The sequence below is a fragment of the Vulpes lagopus genome, chromosome 4, assembly GCF_018345385.1.
Source record: "Vulpes lagopus strain Blue_001 chromosome 4, ASM1834538v1, whole genome shotgun sequence".
Taxonomy (NCBI): domain Eukaryota; kingdom Metazoa; phylum Chordata; class Mammalia; order Carnivora; family Canidae; genus Vulpes; species Vulpes lagopus.
The window spans coordinates 47,498,750-47,516,647 of record NC_054827.1 but is presented as its reverse complement, the minus strand read 5'-3'; the positions used below and the strand labels follow the sequence as shown (position 1 = coordinate 47,516,647).

General features: G+C 40.6%; 1 protein-coding gene across 4 annotated transcripts in view; it reads left to right on the top strand.

Annotated features, from left to right (window-relative positions):
• Positions 1–6,518, top strand: part of CNOT4 (CCR4-NOT transcription complex subunit 4) — a 144,210-nt gene extending 137,692 nt beyond the window's left edge. For 2 of the 4 annotated variants that reach the window (XM_041753912.1, XM_041753911.1), the window contains exons 11-12: positions 4,232–4,444; positions 5,120–6,518. In XM_041753912.1, the coding sequence (XP_041609846.1) occupies positions 4,232–4,444; positions 5,120–5,421 (515 nt within the window). In that variant the 3' untranslated portion in view covers positions 5,422–6,518. The remainder of the gene's footprint in view (positions 1–4,231; positions 4,445–5,119) is intronic. The other 2 variants (XM_041753915.1, XM_041753914.1) reach the window with 1 other exon arrangement.
• Positions 6,519–17,898: the final 11,380 nt, after the last annotated feature.

Here is a 17,898-nt window from a genome sequence, read left to right as displayed (position 1 = left end):
TTGCAGTCAATCTGAGGAACAGAAAGGAGAGAAACCCACTCAGCCGCTGTAGTGCTATGTGTTCTTGCCTAAGCCCTTCATCTTTTCCTGCTTTATGATTTTCTGTGAAAGATCTGATGTCAGGATACACCTTAATTTTATCTTATAATACAGTTGACCCTTGAACAATGCAGGAGTTAGAGGCACCAAAAAGGGAAAATATGTTTAATATAAATATTAAAATATATTTTAAATGTTATATCTAATAGAAATGTTAAAACATACTTACCATAAATGTTAAAATATATTTAATAAAGCTGTTCAAACCCACATTGCGTCAAGGTCAACTATGGAGCCATTACGAATAAAAATGTCTTTCTCTATACATCCTGCTTTGTAGTTGGACTAGTCTAGTGTTATGTAAAAATACCAAAAATCGTTTCAACCTGTTATGGATATTTGAAGCTCAGGGTGTCTATGCAGTAAGTAAAACTACTTCGTGAATGAATAATTGCTCCTGTTTACCCCGTAGACATTTCTGCACGTGTGCCTCCATGACCTCTCTCTTTACTAAACTTTATAGCATTTTATTAATCACATACAACCAGGTGACATTTATTCTGTTGCTCTTCCAGATTGTAGTTGTTGAACTTTTCTTGTATGTACATTGTCTCAATGTCTCAACTTTAAACTCCTTGCAACAAGAAGCAAAATTGAAGTTTTTTGTTCTCCTTGCATACTGTACACCTTCAGCAAATAGCTGCCTTGATTTTTATCTTGGCGGTCTTAACACATACGTTTTATAAGTTGTCAACTTGCTTAGTGTGTGGTGACCAATGTGTTACGGACTGGGTGTTAGGTAATCAACAAGCTGGCCGAATTTTAAACAGAATGTCTTCTTTGTGGTATTCTGACCCAGGAAAACTGATAGTATACTGAGACTTCTTACACAATGGCATATGAGAATGTGATATCTGGCACCTTGAAGGTGTTTTAAATTTTATGTCCTTGAGTTCTATACTGAAAAATAAACCCACGACAAACAACTTGACCTGCTTTCCTGCCCTCAAATTATTTAGACCCAAAAATAGTGTTTTGTTGGACATACTTGAAAATCATAAATTAAAATTAGTTTTTTAACCTTATAAAACATTTAAATGTTATTAGCAATCCTTTAAAAATACACAGTTCTGAGTATGTTATACTACAATTAATACATTAAAAATCAAACAGTATCATTTCTAATATAAAATATGTTCAGAAACTTGATTTTCATTGTGCTCTGCTTATAGAAAGTGTAAGATGCTTTCCCATATCGTATTTGTCTTTGCAATATTCTGGTGGTGAGAAGGCTTATTATTATTTATGTCGACTCGATAGTCCCTTTGTGAAGATGCTGGATGTTATCCCTTCATGCCCCAGGAGAGTGTTTGTACAGAGCCAGTTTCTGGCAAGTGAGGAGTCCCCTGCCTCGGCTTTTTGGAAAGTTTACTGTCTATTCAGTATTGAGTACTGATAAACAACTGTTAGGCATTTATCAAGTAATAAATGGGCTTCGGATTGCTTTCCCTTCTCTCATTTTGTTCCTACAAGAGAGTAAGGCAGATATTACTCCTGCTTATGAAATAGGGCCCTGGGATATTAAGAGACTTACTTATATGCCTTTGGCTGTATTACTTACCAGTGTAGAGCTGACTTACATAGTCCATCTGCAATTTTCAGCCCAGTATTTTTTCCATTAGACCTACTGACTCGTACATTCTGAGTTGCACCCCACTGTGAAGTCCTGTATCAAGAAAGGGAAATGAAGTTGCATCAAGTTGAGTTCAGTGGTCAAAGTTCTGGTACTATTTTAAAGAAACTGAGTGGAGACTGCAGAGTTCCTATATATCCCCTACCCATGCACAAATGTCTTTTGATTTTGTTGCAATATTAACTTTCAAATAAACTTTATATAAATGCAAATATTATGTTAATGCAAAATTAGGGATTCCTTAGTTCCAGTTCTCACTAAATGTAAAGCAAAAGTGAGGAGAACGTTGGTATTACTGAGTTATGGGGTATTTTCTTTTTCTCGATTCAGTGGAAAAGAGGGATTCAAATCATCTGCATAGGCTTCTTATTGGTTTTGGCTACCTAGTTCAAGAGTATTAATCTTCTTCAGAATTTTCCCATGTAGTTATACATCATCTTTTTATGTTGGGGATTTATTTCCTTCCTGGGAAGCTTTCCTTGTTTAGAGTTCAGTTTCTGGTTAAATGAAAACCATTTTAAGTTATTCTTTCTGTCTGACAGTTGGACTACTTTAAAGGTTAGAATGTGGCACAGCCACCAAAACTTCCTGGAGTAGAGGGTATTTCAGAACTTTGTTGGTGTGATCTTGTTAGTGCCTCGTGCACTTAGAGCCAGAGTGAAAATGATGATTGCGCTGTTGATTTAGAAATCCCCCTCCCCAACCCCTGACTTGGCTTCAGAGCCCAGTTTGTTTCTTCAGCCCAACTATTTCTCTGTCCTGCTAATCATGGGCAGTGGACATACCATAATGTTGCTGTGCTTCTTATTTGCCTCTTTTTAGTCATGGGTCTTATCTGACACATTAAAAAAAAAAAATCAGTTAATAGTGTGTACGGTGTAGATCAAGAGAGAGAGCTAGGTGTTTTTTAAAAAAAAAAAAAAAAAACAGGGTCCTGGTTGAAGTCCTTACTATACCAGTTCTGGAATCTTGAGCAAGTTATTCAGGAGTGTATTTCCCTTACCTGTCCAATGAAGATGATTCTCCCCTCCTCTGCCTACCCCACAATGTGAGGTCAGATGAGATAATAATTGACTACAAGTGAGCCTCAAGAACTGTACAGCTCAGTGCAGATGTAAGTAGGATGCAGACAAAAGGAGGAGCAGACAAAAGGAGGAGCCTTAGGAAACTGCATTGATCATGCAAGGAAAGTAGGTTCGAAGAATTCATTCTCCCTTATCTTGACTTGTCTGTATGGTGTAGATGGCCTCTTCTTCATCTTAGTAATTCAGGGATGACTTTTTTGGATTGGGTTGCAGCGGAGTTTTTTGTAGGTTTTTTGTTTTTTGTGGGTTTTTTTTGTCTTTTTATAAATAAGGTCAGTTGGGTAAGTGCTGCACTTGCTGAAATGTGATACCATTTGGCATAGAATAGTAACTGGTGCAGAGCAAAATAATAAAAAGAAAATTCTGAATTCTCCAAATAGCATAGACTGCCTGATAAAATACCACCACCTTCATCATCATCATCATCATCATCATCATCATCATCATGTGGTGATTGCTAATCAGTTCTCTATGGTCTTCTCAAAAACCCCAGTTAATAGTTTGACCTACATTCCTTTTCCAATAAAACAGTTACCCTAGTAGCTATGCTTCACGGTTTTGCCTCCAACCACTTATTTACAATATGTGGATTCTGGATGCTAGTAGGTCAAGTTAGTTTAGCCACAATTTATAAAAAGCCTTTTTTACATTGATAGTGCCTTACCATGTAAGACCACTATTCATAAAAAGAACCAGAGAACTAACTGTAGGACTCCAGGACTTGAGTTTTAAAGGATCAGTAGCACTGCTGGAAGAGAATAGGCCGACTGTGCTGGAAATAATCCCATCTGAAAGGTAGCTTAGCCCCTGCCTCCTCAGCTTTCATGACTAACGGAAAAGAATACTCCTTTCAAATTCAAAAGTCTATTCATTCCTGCCTTCTCCTCTGAAATGCATTACCAGTTTTATCATCAGGAAGAACTTGATTATTTTTCCTTTCCTATTGGCTTATGTTTATTCTTCCTAAAATGACTTTTCTTCCATTTAACGGGCTCAGAAATGAGTTCCTATATTGAGCTTTGCAGGCTTGATAGCGTAAATCAGCTCAACTGGCTAAATGCCTCGCTGACTGAAACTTCCTAATGTAGCTGGAACTCAGTTGTGCTCTTGAGCGTGGAGTCTTTAAAGTGGATTATTGATTTACCAGCGCAAGACGGTGAAGTGTCTCTAAGGAAGGACAAGACGCTCCCTCTCCTGATCCTTGAGCAAGTCTTTCCTTGCTGATTTCAGGGGCTCTGAGCTATGAGCAAAATCCTAACCATGTTTATCTCGCTAGGACAACACATCCTAAATGCTCAGTAAAGAAAGAATAATTCTTCTCCCACTTAACCACTAAAGAACAACATATGTTTCTAACGTCAGCTTTTTATTTTTTTTTTTTTATCTTTCATTTTTTTGTTGGTAAATCTCCCAGACAACAGCAGTTCTGTAGAGAGTTTAAATATGAAGGAATGGCAGGACGGGCTAAGGGCACTTCTACCCAACATTAACATCAACTTTGGTGGACTGCCCAATTCTTCCTCCCCCTCCAACGCCAACCACAGTGCACCAACGTCCAACCCTGCCACCACCGACAGCCTGAGTTGGGACAGCCCTGGCAGCTGGACAGACCCAGCCATCATCACAGGTAACTTTCTCCCTCCTTCAGCTCCACTGACTGCCATCCATTTGGTTTGTAGCACCGATTAAATAAAAACAGAGGTCTCTTCAGCATAAGCTTCTCTTCACAAAGCCGCAAGCGTGGGGTGGCTGGCTTCGCTTTCTGGGGTCGTGCAGTCTCGGCTGTCGGCCTAGTTGTAGAACAAGGCACTTGGCGCCTAGGTTGGTTCTTGGGTGTGAGTAGGTGCTCATGTCTGGCAGCATGTGTGTATTTTTCAGGTCTCAAAGTACAAAAGGATCTGACTTATCCTTTTAAAGGAACATACTCCACTTTTTAAAATAAAGCTCTCTATTATAAGGCTCTCTTGTTTACATATCCCTGTCAGAGAAGGAGAAGCGCAGCTGGGGAATGACGGTGTCCAACTCTGGGGACTCGGTTTGCCGCTCTGCCTCTGTGACAGTGGGGGACGGTGTCTATATAGTTGAAGAGGAGGCACGGGTTTCTGGCACAATGAATCGTCCGTGGAAGGGGGGAGGATCAAAAAGAACATGATATTCAAAAGGTCTTGTTTGGAAGGAATCTAAGACTCTAATTTTTCTCTTTTTGGATAAATGAATCACCTTAAAAATTCTGTTTGTTGGATTTCTGGTTCTTTCTGCACAAACTCACCATTTTCCCTTTTGTTTTCTTTTCTCTCCACAGGTATTCCAGCAACTTCAGGAAACAGTTTAGACTCTCTTCAAGATGACAATCCTCCACACTGGCTAAAATCCCTTCAGGCCCTCACAGAGATGGACGGCCCCAGTGCTGCTCCATCACAGACCCACCACAGCGCCCCCTTCAGCACACAGATCCCTCTGCACAGAGCCAGTTGGAATCCCTACCCTCCTCCTTCAAATCCTTCCAGCTTTCACTCCCCACCCCCAGGCTTTCAGACAGCCTTCAGACCCCCCAGCAAAACCCCCACAGATTTACTACAGAGTTCCACACTGGACCGCCATTAGGGAAAGAGGAGAAACCATTAGAAAATGCAGGATTTGTCCCACCCTGTTTTCTCCCTCTTGGCCCATCCACAGCTCCCTTCTCATCTCTTATGTTCTGAAGAATCCAGTTCCTGATCAATTTTTTTTTCTCCCCACCCCCAGATGCAATGCGATCACAGGGTCATTACCATCTTTTTTTGTTTTTATTGTAAAAGTTTCTGTTGATCCAGCATTTGAGTGACACTGTTGAATGTTTCCTAAAAATGCCTTTTTTTAAGGAGGGGAAAAAAAAATCAAAGGGCAGTCTCAATATTTAGAAAATTACCGTCTGTCTGTTGCGCATAATAATGACATAATCTGCTTAGCAGAAAATGACGATTAATCTTTAGGAAAGGTCAAGTAAGTGCATTATCAACTGCAGAAATTTGAAAACCAGGTTAATTGAAATGCGATTGCTAAGTGCACGGGGACAGCAGTGGTCCTGGCATCCATTTTGTATTCAACTTATCGCTATTGCAGGGAAAAATGCTTTTCATTTAATTTAATTTCTAAATCTTTCGGCAAGTTGATGGAGAGGACTCGATTGTATCGTTAAGCAAGAGAAGTTATTGGAAATTGACAGAAAGACAAATTGATCTGTAGTAGTAACTGGCCTATTGCTAAAGAGTTTATAAGGAGGGGAGAAGTGATTTTTTTTTTTTAAAGGAGAAAAAAATTTTTGGCTTTAGATTCAAAATAAATCCAGACGTTTTAAAGAAAAAAAGTATTCACAGATTTAATACCTCTGCATAACATAAGAGCTGAAATAGAAATGATTTCTTCAGTCTTTCTCCTCTGTCAGAATCTTTTTTTCTTTTACCTTAAATTCACCTGACTGTGCACTCTGAGATAGCACTGTTCTGGGGCCATCTGATCACCATCAGGAGCAAATCTTTGACCTCCTTGCCTGCAGCTTTTACTTAACCCTGTAGTTTCTGGACGTTTGTGCAGTATTGAAAAGACAGGAGAAAAGAAAACAGAAACCTGGTTATAACCTGACGCTAAAACTAAAAACAAGGAAATGTACCTCTTCAGAATTAAAACTAAAATCTTAAATAAAACAGAAAACTTGATGATGACCCTTGGGTTGTTCTTGTTTTTGTTTTTCCATTTTGTGGTATGTGAGTTTGAAACATTTTGGACAGCTGTCATCAGATATTTCCGTCGATTTTACATGTTCAACACCAGGAAAAATGGTACAGAAGAAGAAATGAGGAAAAGAATTCGTCTTATTGTCAGTCTTTGCCATCTTTGAAGATCAACCCATCTTGTCCTCAAGAGTTCTCTTCCTGCAACTTTTGATAGAAGATACCTCCTTCCCTTCCCAGCTGAAAAGCCTCACGGGCCAGAAAGGAGCAGATGAGCTATTGGTGTGCTGAGATGTTGGTTGGCTTGGGAGGCCTGGTGGGAATAGCCAGTGTGCCATGCAAGTAGCAGTGCCTTGTGTGAGTGCCGTGCTGGGAAAGAGATCGGGAGACCATAATGTCTCTTGATGTAGACCTCCAGCAGACAAATCTATGGCCAGCCCATTCTAGGGAATACCTAACAATGGAAAGACGGTCATACCAGTGACCAGAAGAGGGTGGGGACAGAATGAAGTGTTCCCTACCAGATTCCCAAGATCTGTATGGTTTGCATTTCCTGGCTTGGATTATATTCACAAATCCAAACCTGGAGTTTGCACATTTTCAGCCACATCCAGTAATGGAATCTTTGTCGAATGAATTAAGTAGGGCTTCTAAATTATGTATTATGTGCTTTCAGATTGATTTTTTTTAACCTGTTATTTTGTACGTCAGTTTACTACAAAAAATGCACAAAAAAAACAATTCACAGTTTTTGAAAAACAGGATAGTCTCAAACGTCACCACAAATAGATGACCACATGAATAGTAAATGCTACTGTGATAGAGGACTAGAAACTGCAGACTCTCTTTGTCCTGTGAAACTTGGCTTTGGTCTCCTCAATTTTCACATTGCACTAGAAAGTGATGGGTCCACACACAGATAATATTTAGGCAGCAGTGATTTGTAATCAAAGCCTTTGGGGGAGGGGAACTTGGATATATCAATAAAAATGATGCTTTTTCTGTAAAAGAAGGGAAATTCAACCTTGCTATCTGTGCCATGATTGTATGTAAGCTCAATGAATCATACATAAGAGTATAAAACATAAATATCATTTAAATAATAATATAACAAACACCTGTGTGCCTACCCAAGTTGAATGTAGAACCTGCACTGTCCTAAGGACTCCCTCTTCGCCCCTCTCCACTTATACTTCCTTTTCTCTTTTCATCATCCGCAATTAACCATTGTCTTGATTTCCTCATTAACCTTCCTTTAGAGTCTTGCCACTTAACATATTTCTCCCGAATAATGTGCTGTTTGGATTTTAAAAGCTGAGCTATAAACCAAAACCTAGCTGGGTAAGGAAAAGGGCAGTAGCGTCACTATTAGATCAAGGCTTTTGGGAGAAGATACAACCTTCTGTGGGTCATAGTTGGACTCTAGCTTCCCTGATAATTTATAAAAACCAATCCTGGGGCAGTGTGCAAGGTCACAAGTGAATCTTGGAAAACAGAGTCCACCGCAGTCGGGGCATGCGGCGGGCTGTTGTGAGCCCAGCCCTGGGTGTCTGGCAGAGACATGGTCTGAAGAGGCAGTCATGTCTGTTTTCTGGGTCTCACCTCCACCAAGGCTTCCCCTCTGTCCTCCGCAGTGCCAAAGCATAACGTGTGGAATTGGGGTTTTTAACTGATCGATTTATCCTCCAGGGCATGGAGAGAACAGAAATTCCACTAGGTTTGCTCAAAGTCAGATAAGTACCAAAAAGAACCTGGTCCAAACTGATGCGCAGTCTTGGTATAAAAGCAGTGGGCATCTTGGTATCAACAGCCCTAAGTATGTCTCTCCCGGGTCACAGGACTCAAATCTGACACACAGCCTCCATTCCTGCTACTTCTTTCACCTTGCTCCTTTGTTGGGTCTCCAACCCTGCTCTTCCTCCCTCATCTTCCTTTATGTTACATCTTACTCTTTTTTTTTTTTTTTTATAAAGTCTCCAATTTTGTGGGAGTGACATCTTCCACCAACTTCTTAAGAAAGATATGTGGGAGATAGTAATTTCATATCTGGAAATTTTAGTAATATCATACCTGGAAATATTCTCAGTTAATAGTTTCATGGATACAAGGTTCTAAATTACAGATATTTTTCCCTTTAGAACTTTACAGGCATTAGTCTGCTGTCTTCTTGCTTCTGGCTTTGCTGTTAAAAAGCCCAAAGCCATTCTGATCCTTTATATGTAATAAAAGGATTTTTATTTTTTTTCTCCCTCTCTGGAAGATTATAAAAATTATCTTCTATGTTCTGGAATTTCACAATGCTGTTCCTTAATATGGCTCAATTTTAATTCATTGTGCTGCACACAATGGGTACACAGATGTTTAAGATCTCGTGACTTGTGCCCTTCAGTTTTGGGAAATTTCCTTTTCATTAATGAATTTCTTGCTATTATTTCCCCTGTTCTCCCTGTCTAGAAGTCCCATTACTCAAATAGTGGACTTTTTGGACTTTGCTTTTCTTTTTTCCAATTTTTTTTTTTAAGATTTATTTATTTATGAGAGACATAGAGAGAGAAAGGCAGAGACACAGGAGGAGGGAGAAGCAGGCTCATGCCGGGAGCCTGACGTGGGACTCGTTCCCGGGACTCCAGGCAGATGCCAAACCGCTGAGCCACCCAGAAATCCCCCCTTTTTTCCAATTTTCTATCTGTCTTTTGCTCTTCATTCTAAGGAAGTTTTATTTCAGTGTTACTGTTTATATTCGTACTTTTATTCTCCTTGTGTCATTTCTATTTATTCACATTGGTTTTATCTATTGGCTTTGATCCCCATCTTCCATCTTAGAGACTTCTTAGATCCCTTGTAACCCTTGTTACTTGCTCACGAATAAGACTAAAAAGCTAATAGGAGGGGCACCTGGGTGGCTCAGTGGTTGAGAGTCTGCTTTTGGCTCAGGTCGTATTCCCAGGGTCCCAGGATCGAGTTGCGCATCAGGCTCCCTGCAAGGAGCCTGCTTCTCCCTCTGCCTGTCTTGCCTCTCTCTTTGTGTCTCTCATGAATAAATAAATAAAATCTTAAAAAAAATAAAAGCCGGTAGGAAGTTTTGGAAGCCTGAAGGCTTGCCAACTTTGAACTTCCCTGTTGGAAGATCTTGATGGGCTCTATCCTGGAGAACTCCTATTGTCATTATCTTGAGGCCTTTTCTCCTGAGCTGGTCAATTCCATGAAGAGTCCTTTGATGGCTGGCCTATAGGGTAAGGGACTGACTACCAAGCTGTATTGGTAGTCTCTGTATTCATTATGCATCTATTCCCTTAATCTCTGTTTTGAGTTCTTTCCTTTCCAGGGATTAAGTCTCTAGATATCTGCCCACGTGGGAGACATGTGGTTGCACCATGGTGTGGAGTAGGGAAACGAATCTAGGGAGCTAACGTCTTATAACAACTTTCTCTGTCATCTTTATTTTAGCCCCACCCTACACATTTTATCCTTGGTTCTAGGGGTGCCTGGCACTGTCCGTTTCCATGCTCTTGAAAATTCCACTGTATAAATTGCATTGGATCTCAGTTTCCCCACTCTTAGCTTGAGGCCTCTCAGAACAGCTGAATTCACTCAACCATCTACTTTCTGGGTTGCCAGTTTTGTTCTGTTGTCTCTTCTTGCGTTCTCCCTGTTTTTCTGTTCTAATTTCAGTAGATCTTTAGGAAGAAATGAAGTTAAATATGAAGGTTTAATCTACTATCTTAGTCCAGATTTATACTCTAATTTTTTGTTTTAGATTTTATTTATTTATTCATGAGAGACACAGACTGAGAGAGAGAGGCAGAGAGGCAGGCAGAGGGAGAAGCAGGCTCCACGCAGGGAGCCCGATGCAGGACTCGATCCTGGGTCTCCAGGATCACACCCTGGGCGGAAGACAGGTGCCAAACCACTGAGCCACCCAGGGATTCCCTATGCTCTGATTTTATAAGTTAAGAGGCATAATTCGTTGGGCAATAAGGTAGGGGGAGCTTCTTGCCAATATTGGCCAATGAGCACTAGCCACCATGTTGTATATTCCTTCATTTGAAAGACACCTGACCATGTTTGTTTTGTTTATCTTGAAGCCGTTTCTCTCATTTTAACATCCTGTTTTCCAGTGAGGCTCTTGTGATTTAGTCAATAGTTTGCTTTCCAAAAGCTCATCATACAGGGGATTACTTAAATGGTTAATATTTTAGTCTGGATGTTAAAGGCAAGTTTTACTATAGTTTTTGAGGGGAGGGTATTGCAAGGCAGATGGATGTGGGTCATTTTCTAGGCTACATTGAATTAGAACGATTCTAGAAATTGCAGAGGAGGCAAGAATACCTATCCTTAACTGTATATGAATTGTAATATGTGAATAGATCATAAGTGTCAACAATGCCACTCCACAAGGATTATGCCATGATAAGCCAATATAGAGCAGAAGCAGTTAGTGCTCTCCCACACAATTGCCTGAACTCAAAGACGTGACATGCACTGCACCCAATTGATTTGAGTTTTCTAGCTAATTTTTACCAACATCTTTGGATTTAAGGTACTTAATATATTTAGGGTATGTAAACTTTAAAAAATCTAGCTTATATACCTTAAACATATTAATGAAATGTATCCTGTCAGATGTAGCTATTTCTGCCCTAGTGGTCTATCCAAGTGAGAGATGACTCAGGTCATTGGTGTGAATTCTTTAAAAAACCAAGTACTCATTTCGTTGCAAAAAGCAGTACTCCTTTGTGCTTAACACATTGTTAATTTAGTCCAAATATAGCTTTCAGACACTCAGGCAGTTCCTACCAGGAAAAGCTGCCTTCAAATACACATTTCTAAAATTGTTTTTGAACAAATCGATTTAAAGAAATCAGTGTAGGATTTAAAGATCCCTTTAAAGGGTAAAAGCATTATGTTACTGGGGGCAACCCAGGTGAGTTGGGAAAGAACATTAACATTGGCCCAAATATTTGGGGTACATCATATGAGAGAATTGGCCGTTGTAAAGAACGTATTCCACATTTGGTCCATCTCTGGGGGAAACTGAGTGTATTAGGCAGATATTTGTAAGTGTAGTCATGGCACCTCCTTCCACAGCATCTCTTCATAGTTCAAGGAAGTAGGTGTACAAGAGCAATAGAAATTAATAGGCCAAATAGAAATTTTGTGTGTGTGGGCTGGGTGATTTAAAAACTCAAGGGCTCATAAGAGCATTTAAAGAGAAATAATGATCAGCAGCTTTATTTTCACCTTTGCTATTCACAAAACTAAAATGCTATTATTGAAATACCATGCATATTACATATCCTCCAGAAGATTTTTAAACAATTCATTCCAGTAGCATGAATCCCTCAGCTTTTATTAGCCTCCATGATATTGCAAAAAGTAGATAAACAAGTCTAAAGAAGTTGGCTTTTTGTCCTAAGTCACTGACTTAATAGCAGAGCTAGAACTAATTGTCACCCATTCTCAACCACATTTACCCATGATGTTGGTCATAATCCCTTTCTGTCCCAAAGCTGCAGGTGCTTTGTGAAATTTCTTGTTGATACTTACAGAATGACCATGATAAGGGTGGAATTATCTGGTCCTTTATTGTAGCTAAGTGGTGGTGGAAGAAAAAGGTTTGAAGAGACACTCTTTTTTCCCAAATTATAGAGTGTGAGTCAAAGATTGGTTGGGAAATAAGACTCTCAGGGACTTCTGGACTCTTTTGTGCTTATATTGCATTTTGTTCACGTTAGACTACCAAGTTAGCCAGTGTCTTCTGGGTTTTGTACAGATAAGGAACAAAGACAAGATAATTGTCTTTAAACATTTGAAGGAAAGTTATGTAGGAGAGGACATAGGAGGAAGACACAACTGAAACTAAAATATTAAAGAGATTAGATTTAATTTAGTCTAACATTTTTTTCCCAAACATCTACTATGGGCCAGGCATAAAGCCAAGTTCTTTAGGTGGTACAAAGACATGATCCCCACTCTCATAATCTGAAAAAGTATAACTAGTCAACTCTAAAACAAGACTGAGTGTGAGTGTCAGAAGTACAAAATGTCAAAGTAGCTCAAAGAATTGAGAGCTTTAGAAAAGCTGAGATCTGGGATGGGGGGTAGAGTCTGAGCGGAAAGACTTTGGGATGAGATTGCCTAGGATTTGTTTGGGGATTGCATCTCAGTTCAGAAAAATGTGGGGTTTGTGCAGGGGAAAACCTGAGGGTGGATTGGGCACTGTTTTTGTTGAAAATAAGCCACTTACAATTTCTATTTCAGGGGAGAGTCATGATAGGATTGTGCTTCATGATTATACAGCCCTAGGTGGAAATGGTGAAGATGGGAGAGACACTGGAGAGAGTTTTTTGGGTTAATGAAAGAAACCAAAGGACCTAGTGTTGGCCTGGGGGGGGGGGGGGCTATTGATGATTCCCTGAAATTGTCTGCAAAATATAGTATGCGCATATATGTTTTATCAAAATAAAAAAGGGAGTGCCTGGATGGCTCAGTCCATTGAGCATCCAACTCTGATTTGGGCTCAGATCATGATCTCAGGGCCATGAGATGGAGCCCCTCAGCTCCTCACTCAGCAGGGAGTCTGCTCCTCTCCCACTCTGCCCCTCCCCCTACTTGCTTGTGCACATTCACTCTCACACTCTCTCTCAAATAACTGAATAAATCTTTAAAAAAAAAAAAACATGAAAAAGTCCATGATACAATAAAAAGTCTGGCTAGTAAACTAGAGAAATAGTCCAGGTAAAGGTTATTGGTTGATAAGGGGGTTGTCTATGGAAAGAATGGGAACGAATTCAAGAAGGATTTCAGAATCTTGAATTTTTTTTTAAATTTTTATTTATTCATGAGAGACAGAGAGAGAGAGAGAGAGGCAGAGACACAGGCGAAGGGAGAAGCAGGCTGTATGCGGGGAGCCCGATGTGGGACTCAATCCCAGGTCTCCAGGATCACGCCCTGGGCTGAATGCAACGCTAAACCGCTAAGCCACCTGGGCTACCCCAGAATCTGGAATTTTTGCAAGTTATTGGATGCAGTTAAAGGAGAAAAAAATCTCAGAACTTTCTTAGGTTTCTCCTAGATCCTCCACTAGACTGTAAGCCCTTTGAGAGCAGAAACACGCCTACTTGTTAGCCCTTCTAGTCCCAGCTCTTAACCAAGGGTCCAGCACATAGTAAAATTATATGTGAATTTAATATATTTACGTGGATGAAGGTGAAAAAGAATATGGCCATGGTTTTGAGCCAGATAACTGTAACAAACCATTGTATTGCACTTAAAGGAGATGTGGACTCAAAAAAAGGGACTAGTTTAGAAAGAAGATGATTCTAATTTGGGAGTTTATTGAGTTTGAGGTTTTGGCAGGTGATCCAGGTGGAGGTGTCCAGGAAATAGTTGGAAATTTGAGTTGGACTTAGGTGAGAGGCCAGAGATAGAAACTCAGTTTTGGAGTCATCTTTATAAGAGAGAGAGTGAGATGGATAGATCAGGAAAAAGAGAGACAAGTAGGGAGACACAAAGGGAAACTGAGTGTGCATTGTCAGTGTACCATTTCTAGGCAAGAATTAGGCAAAATGGCATTCTGTATCAGGGTTCCATCAGGAAGCCAAGGCTTCCACACCCACGGGAAAGGCTGGGAGAAGAAGTCAGGAGGAGCTCTGCTGGCTTTCAGGAGACCTGGAGGTACAGTGCTCTCAACTGCTTGCAGCACCAACTTGTGTAATTCTGAGGAGGTCTCTGAGATGGAGCTACCCACACCCTGCATTTGCCAGTGGCCACCTACCTGCTGCCACCTCTCAAAGGGTAGCTACTTCACTCTGACCTTTCACATTCTACCTCCATGCCTCTCATTGGCAGGATCTAGCCTGGGATCCTGATGGAAGGAAGAACTGTGAGACTACGGAGGAGACAGAAGTAGGCTGATGATAAGCTGTCGACAGACAAACTGGCTCCTGTGGGTTAGAGCATCTAGAATGGGTCATCACCTCCCTGTCAAAAGTCTCTAAGAGCTCCCCCACCTCCAGTTCTTTCATAATGAAATTTAAGTTTTGCTGGTGTGGCACCCAGTGCCCTCTCCCCTAACAGACAGAATGATATTCTCTATTTTATGAGACTGTGTGTCTTCCTTACATATCTGTTCTCTCCACCAGGAATGCACACACCATTCATATCCTCATTGTGGCAATCTGCTCCTTGTAGCTTTCTCACACTCTTAGGCAAACTTTGGTGGTCCTACCTTCCTTAGCACCTTATATATGCCTTTACTGTTGAAGAGATAATTCTTTTTGTGTACATATACCCAGGGCTTAGCATGCTACCTGACATTTGGTTTGAGTTAATGAGGGAAGGAAGGAAGGAAGGAAGGAAGGAAGGAAGGAAGGAAGGAAGGAAGGAAGGGAGGAAGGAAGGAAATTTTGGAGTGCTGTTTGGGGTGTTATTTCATTTTATTGGCAGGAGATCATAATAATCTTCAAGAGATTGGTTTTAATCCAGTGGAGGTACTAAAAGCCAACTGCAATAGATTTAAGAATGAAGAATGACTAGGAATTAAAGAATTGGGGGAAAAAACTGCAAGGAGGTTTGATAAAGGCATAATGACAACACAGTTTGAGAGACAAACACAGAGGAAAGGATGCTCCCCTGCACCCTGAAGGAAGTCGCGAGCTGGTTAGAAGTGAGAGAAGACAAAATATTTAAAAAAAAAATTTGAAAAAGTGAATTTGTTTTAAAGGTTTATTTATTTGAGAGAGAGCATGCATGAGTTAGGGGAGGGGCAGAGGGAGAAAATCTTCAAGTAGACTCCCCACTGAGTGTGGAGCCTGATGTAGGTCTTGATCTCACAACTTTGAGATCATGACCTGAGCTGAAACCAAAAGTCTGGTGTTTAACCAACTGAGCCACCGAGACATCCCCAAAAAGTAAATCAGAACAAGAAAGCAACCAAAAAAAAATCAAGAGTACAGGTGGAGGTTTATTCTTAGTAAGAGAGATACTTTTCTCTCCAAGATAGTAGCAAATAGGAGAGAGGGTTTTGAGGTAAAGACATGAAATGTTAAGGGAATCCATCAGCTCAGTATAATGAGGAAGCCACATGTAGAATGGGGACAACTACCACTTCAGGGCATGGAGCTGGAAGAGAAAAGTATGAATAAAAAGAATGGTAAACGAGCAACCAAGCCTGAGATTGGCTTATATCTGAAATGGGCCCAATCGGAATAATTTAATGTTGTCTAGAAATGCTTATCAGTCTTGGAGTGAAAGAAAGGAAAGGAGACGGTGCACTTCACAATGAATAGACAATGGCAGAAAGTCAGAGGTTGGAACTTTGGGAGAGGTGAGGGAATTGGAGTGCTCACCGTGAGGTGTGGGCCCATACAAGGCCAGCAGTAGGGGATGTTCTTAACCACACTTCAGTCTCCCGGGTCACAACCTCACCAGCCTGTAACTGGGGACAGAGCCATGTGAAGGAATAGCTCGCCAGCTAAGAAGCTGGAACCCTCCATGATCCCTAAACTTTCTTCCAAAATTCAGGATTTTATGATTCTTTTGGGCTTACTGCGGAAATTGTCAATAGACAGAAATCAAAATAAAGGGTAAAACTTCACAGAATGTACGCAGAATTCTTTTATAAAATTTACAATACCTCAATTTTATATATTGACTTCCTTCCAGGGATATTCTCTTGTTAATAATACACACATCATCCTTTTTTTATTAAGATTTTATTTTTTTATTAGAGAGAGATCACGAGCAGGGGGAGGGGCAGAGACAGAGAATCCTAAACTAAGTGTGCAGCTCAACATGGGGCTCCACCCCACGACCCTGAGATCATGACCTGAGCTGAAACTAAGAGCCGGATTCTCAACTGACTGAACCACCTAGGTGCCCCTGCCCCCCTCCCCATTTTTTACTCTAAACCTGTATTGAACACAGGGACGAGGCTGTGACACGCTGTAGGGATACAGTCAACAATAAAAGGGACATGAGTGTCTTAGGGCTCATATTAGGGTGATAGAACCATTAGGCAAACAGTCCAGTGGCGAATATACAGTCATATCAAAAATGCAGAAGAATAGGTTTATAACTTTGGGATAAGGAAAACGTGTAAGCAAAACTCAAAACACAAGACCCCAAAGGCAAAATATTGATCAGTTTACTAAACCAAAATTTTATAGACTTTTTAAAACAAAACACTATAAACAAAATCAGATCAATGGCAGACTGGGAGAAAATACTTGTGAGCTATGTATTAAAAGCCTTAAATAACTTCAGGATGCCCAGGCTCTCGCTGAGAGGTCCCCAGTATGGAGCAGCAGAAATGTTACTATTTCCGCTCTGGCCTTGCACCCATGCTGCCCTGTTCGTCGTGTATACATCAAGATCACTGTACACAGGTGACTGTGAGGCTCAAACAACATACTGTAAATCAGCTTTGATGAAGTGCCGTTCAAATGCAAAGAATGCCTAATTGCTGCAAAAACTCTCTTCTCATGAAATACCGCTGTCAAGCTTCAGGCTGGTGGCTGAAAATAGGGGCATAAGCTTTCAGCTGTCTAGATGTTTTTCGTATTGCTCAAGGAGCCTCTGGGCAGCCCCCACAGGCCACCCTGCACTCTGGATGTCACCTGCCCTAGAAATGGCACCCACAATTTCCCTTCGAGAAGACCTGCAGTTCAAGTGGCTTCCAGGTTTGAATTCTGCAACCAACTCTCCTGGGGGAAGCTTTGGGTCTGATTGCTTCAGGCTATCAAGATGACAACTTTGAGTAATTACCCTGATTATGTTTGACATTTAAAGAAATACTAATCATAACCAGATGTTGTGATAACAACTGTTATCCCACCTTTTCCTTTCTGGGAAGATGCTCCTCTATGGTGTGTGGCTTAAGTGGGTTTTGGAATCCTATATCTCAGAAGCCTTGTAGGAACCACCTAAGATGTCTTTATAGATCATTTTAACACAGTATAGCTGGGTGAATATTTGGTCTATCTATTCCTCGAATGAACATTTATTGAGTACTCTCAGTGAGAATACCAAGGATGAAAAGACATGTTCCTGACCACCAAGGAAATCACATGCTCAAAGGGGAGACTGACATCAATATTTCTTAAAGCTTTTTGATTGAAAAATATAAGACAAAATGAAAAGTACATAAATCCTAGATGTGCTAGGTGATATAGTAACATGGTGGAGGGAAGGTTTAGCTCAATAATGAAGGATCACAGCCAACATCCCAGGGGAAGGAAAATGGAAGCTAGATTCAAACGATGAGAAGAGTTTGCTAAGTGAAGCCTAGGGATTTGGGAATGGGCACAGAGGATGGAGAGAACATGGCATTACAAGCAGGGAGGCAGGAGGTTGCAGGACAATGGGAAGG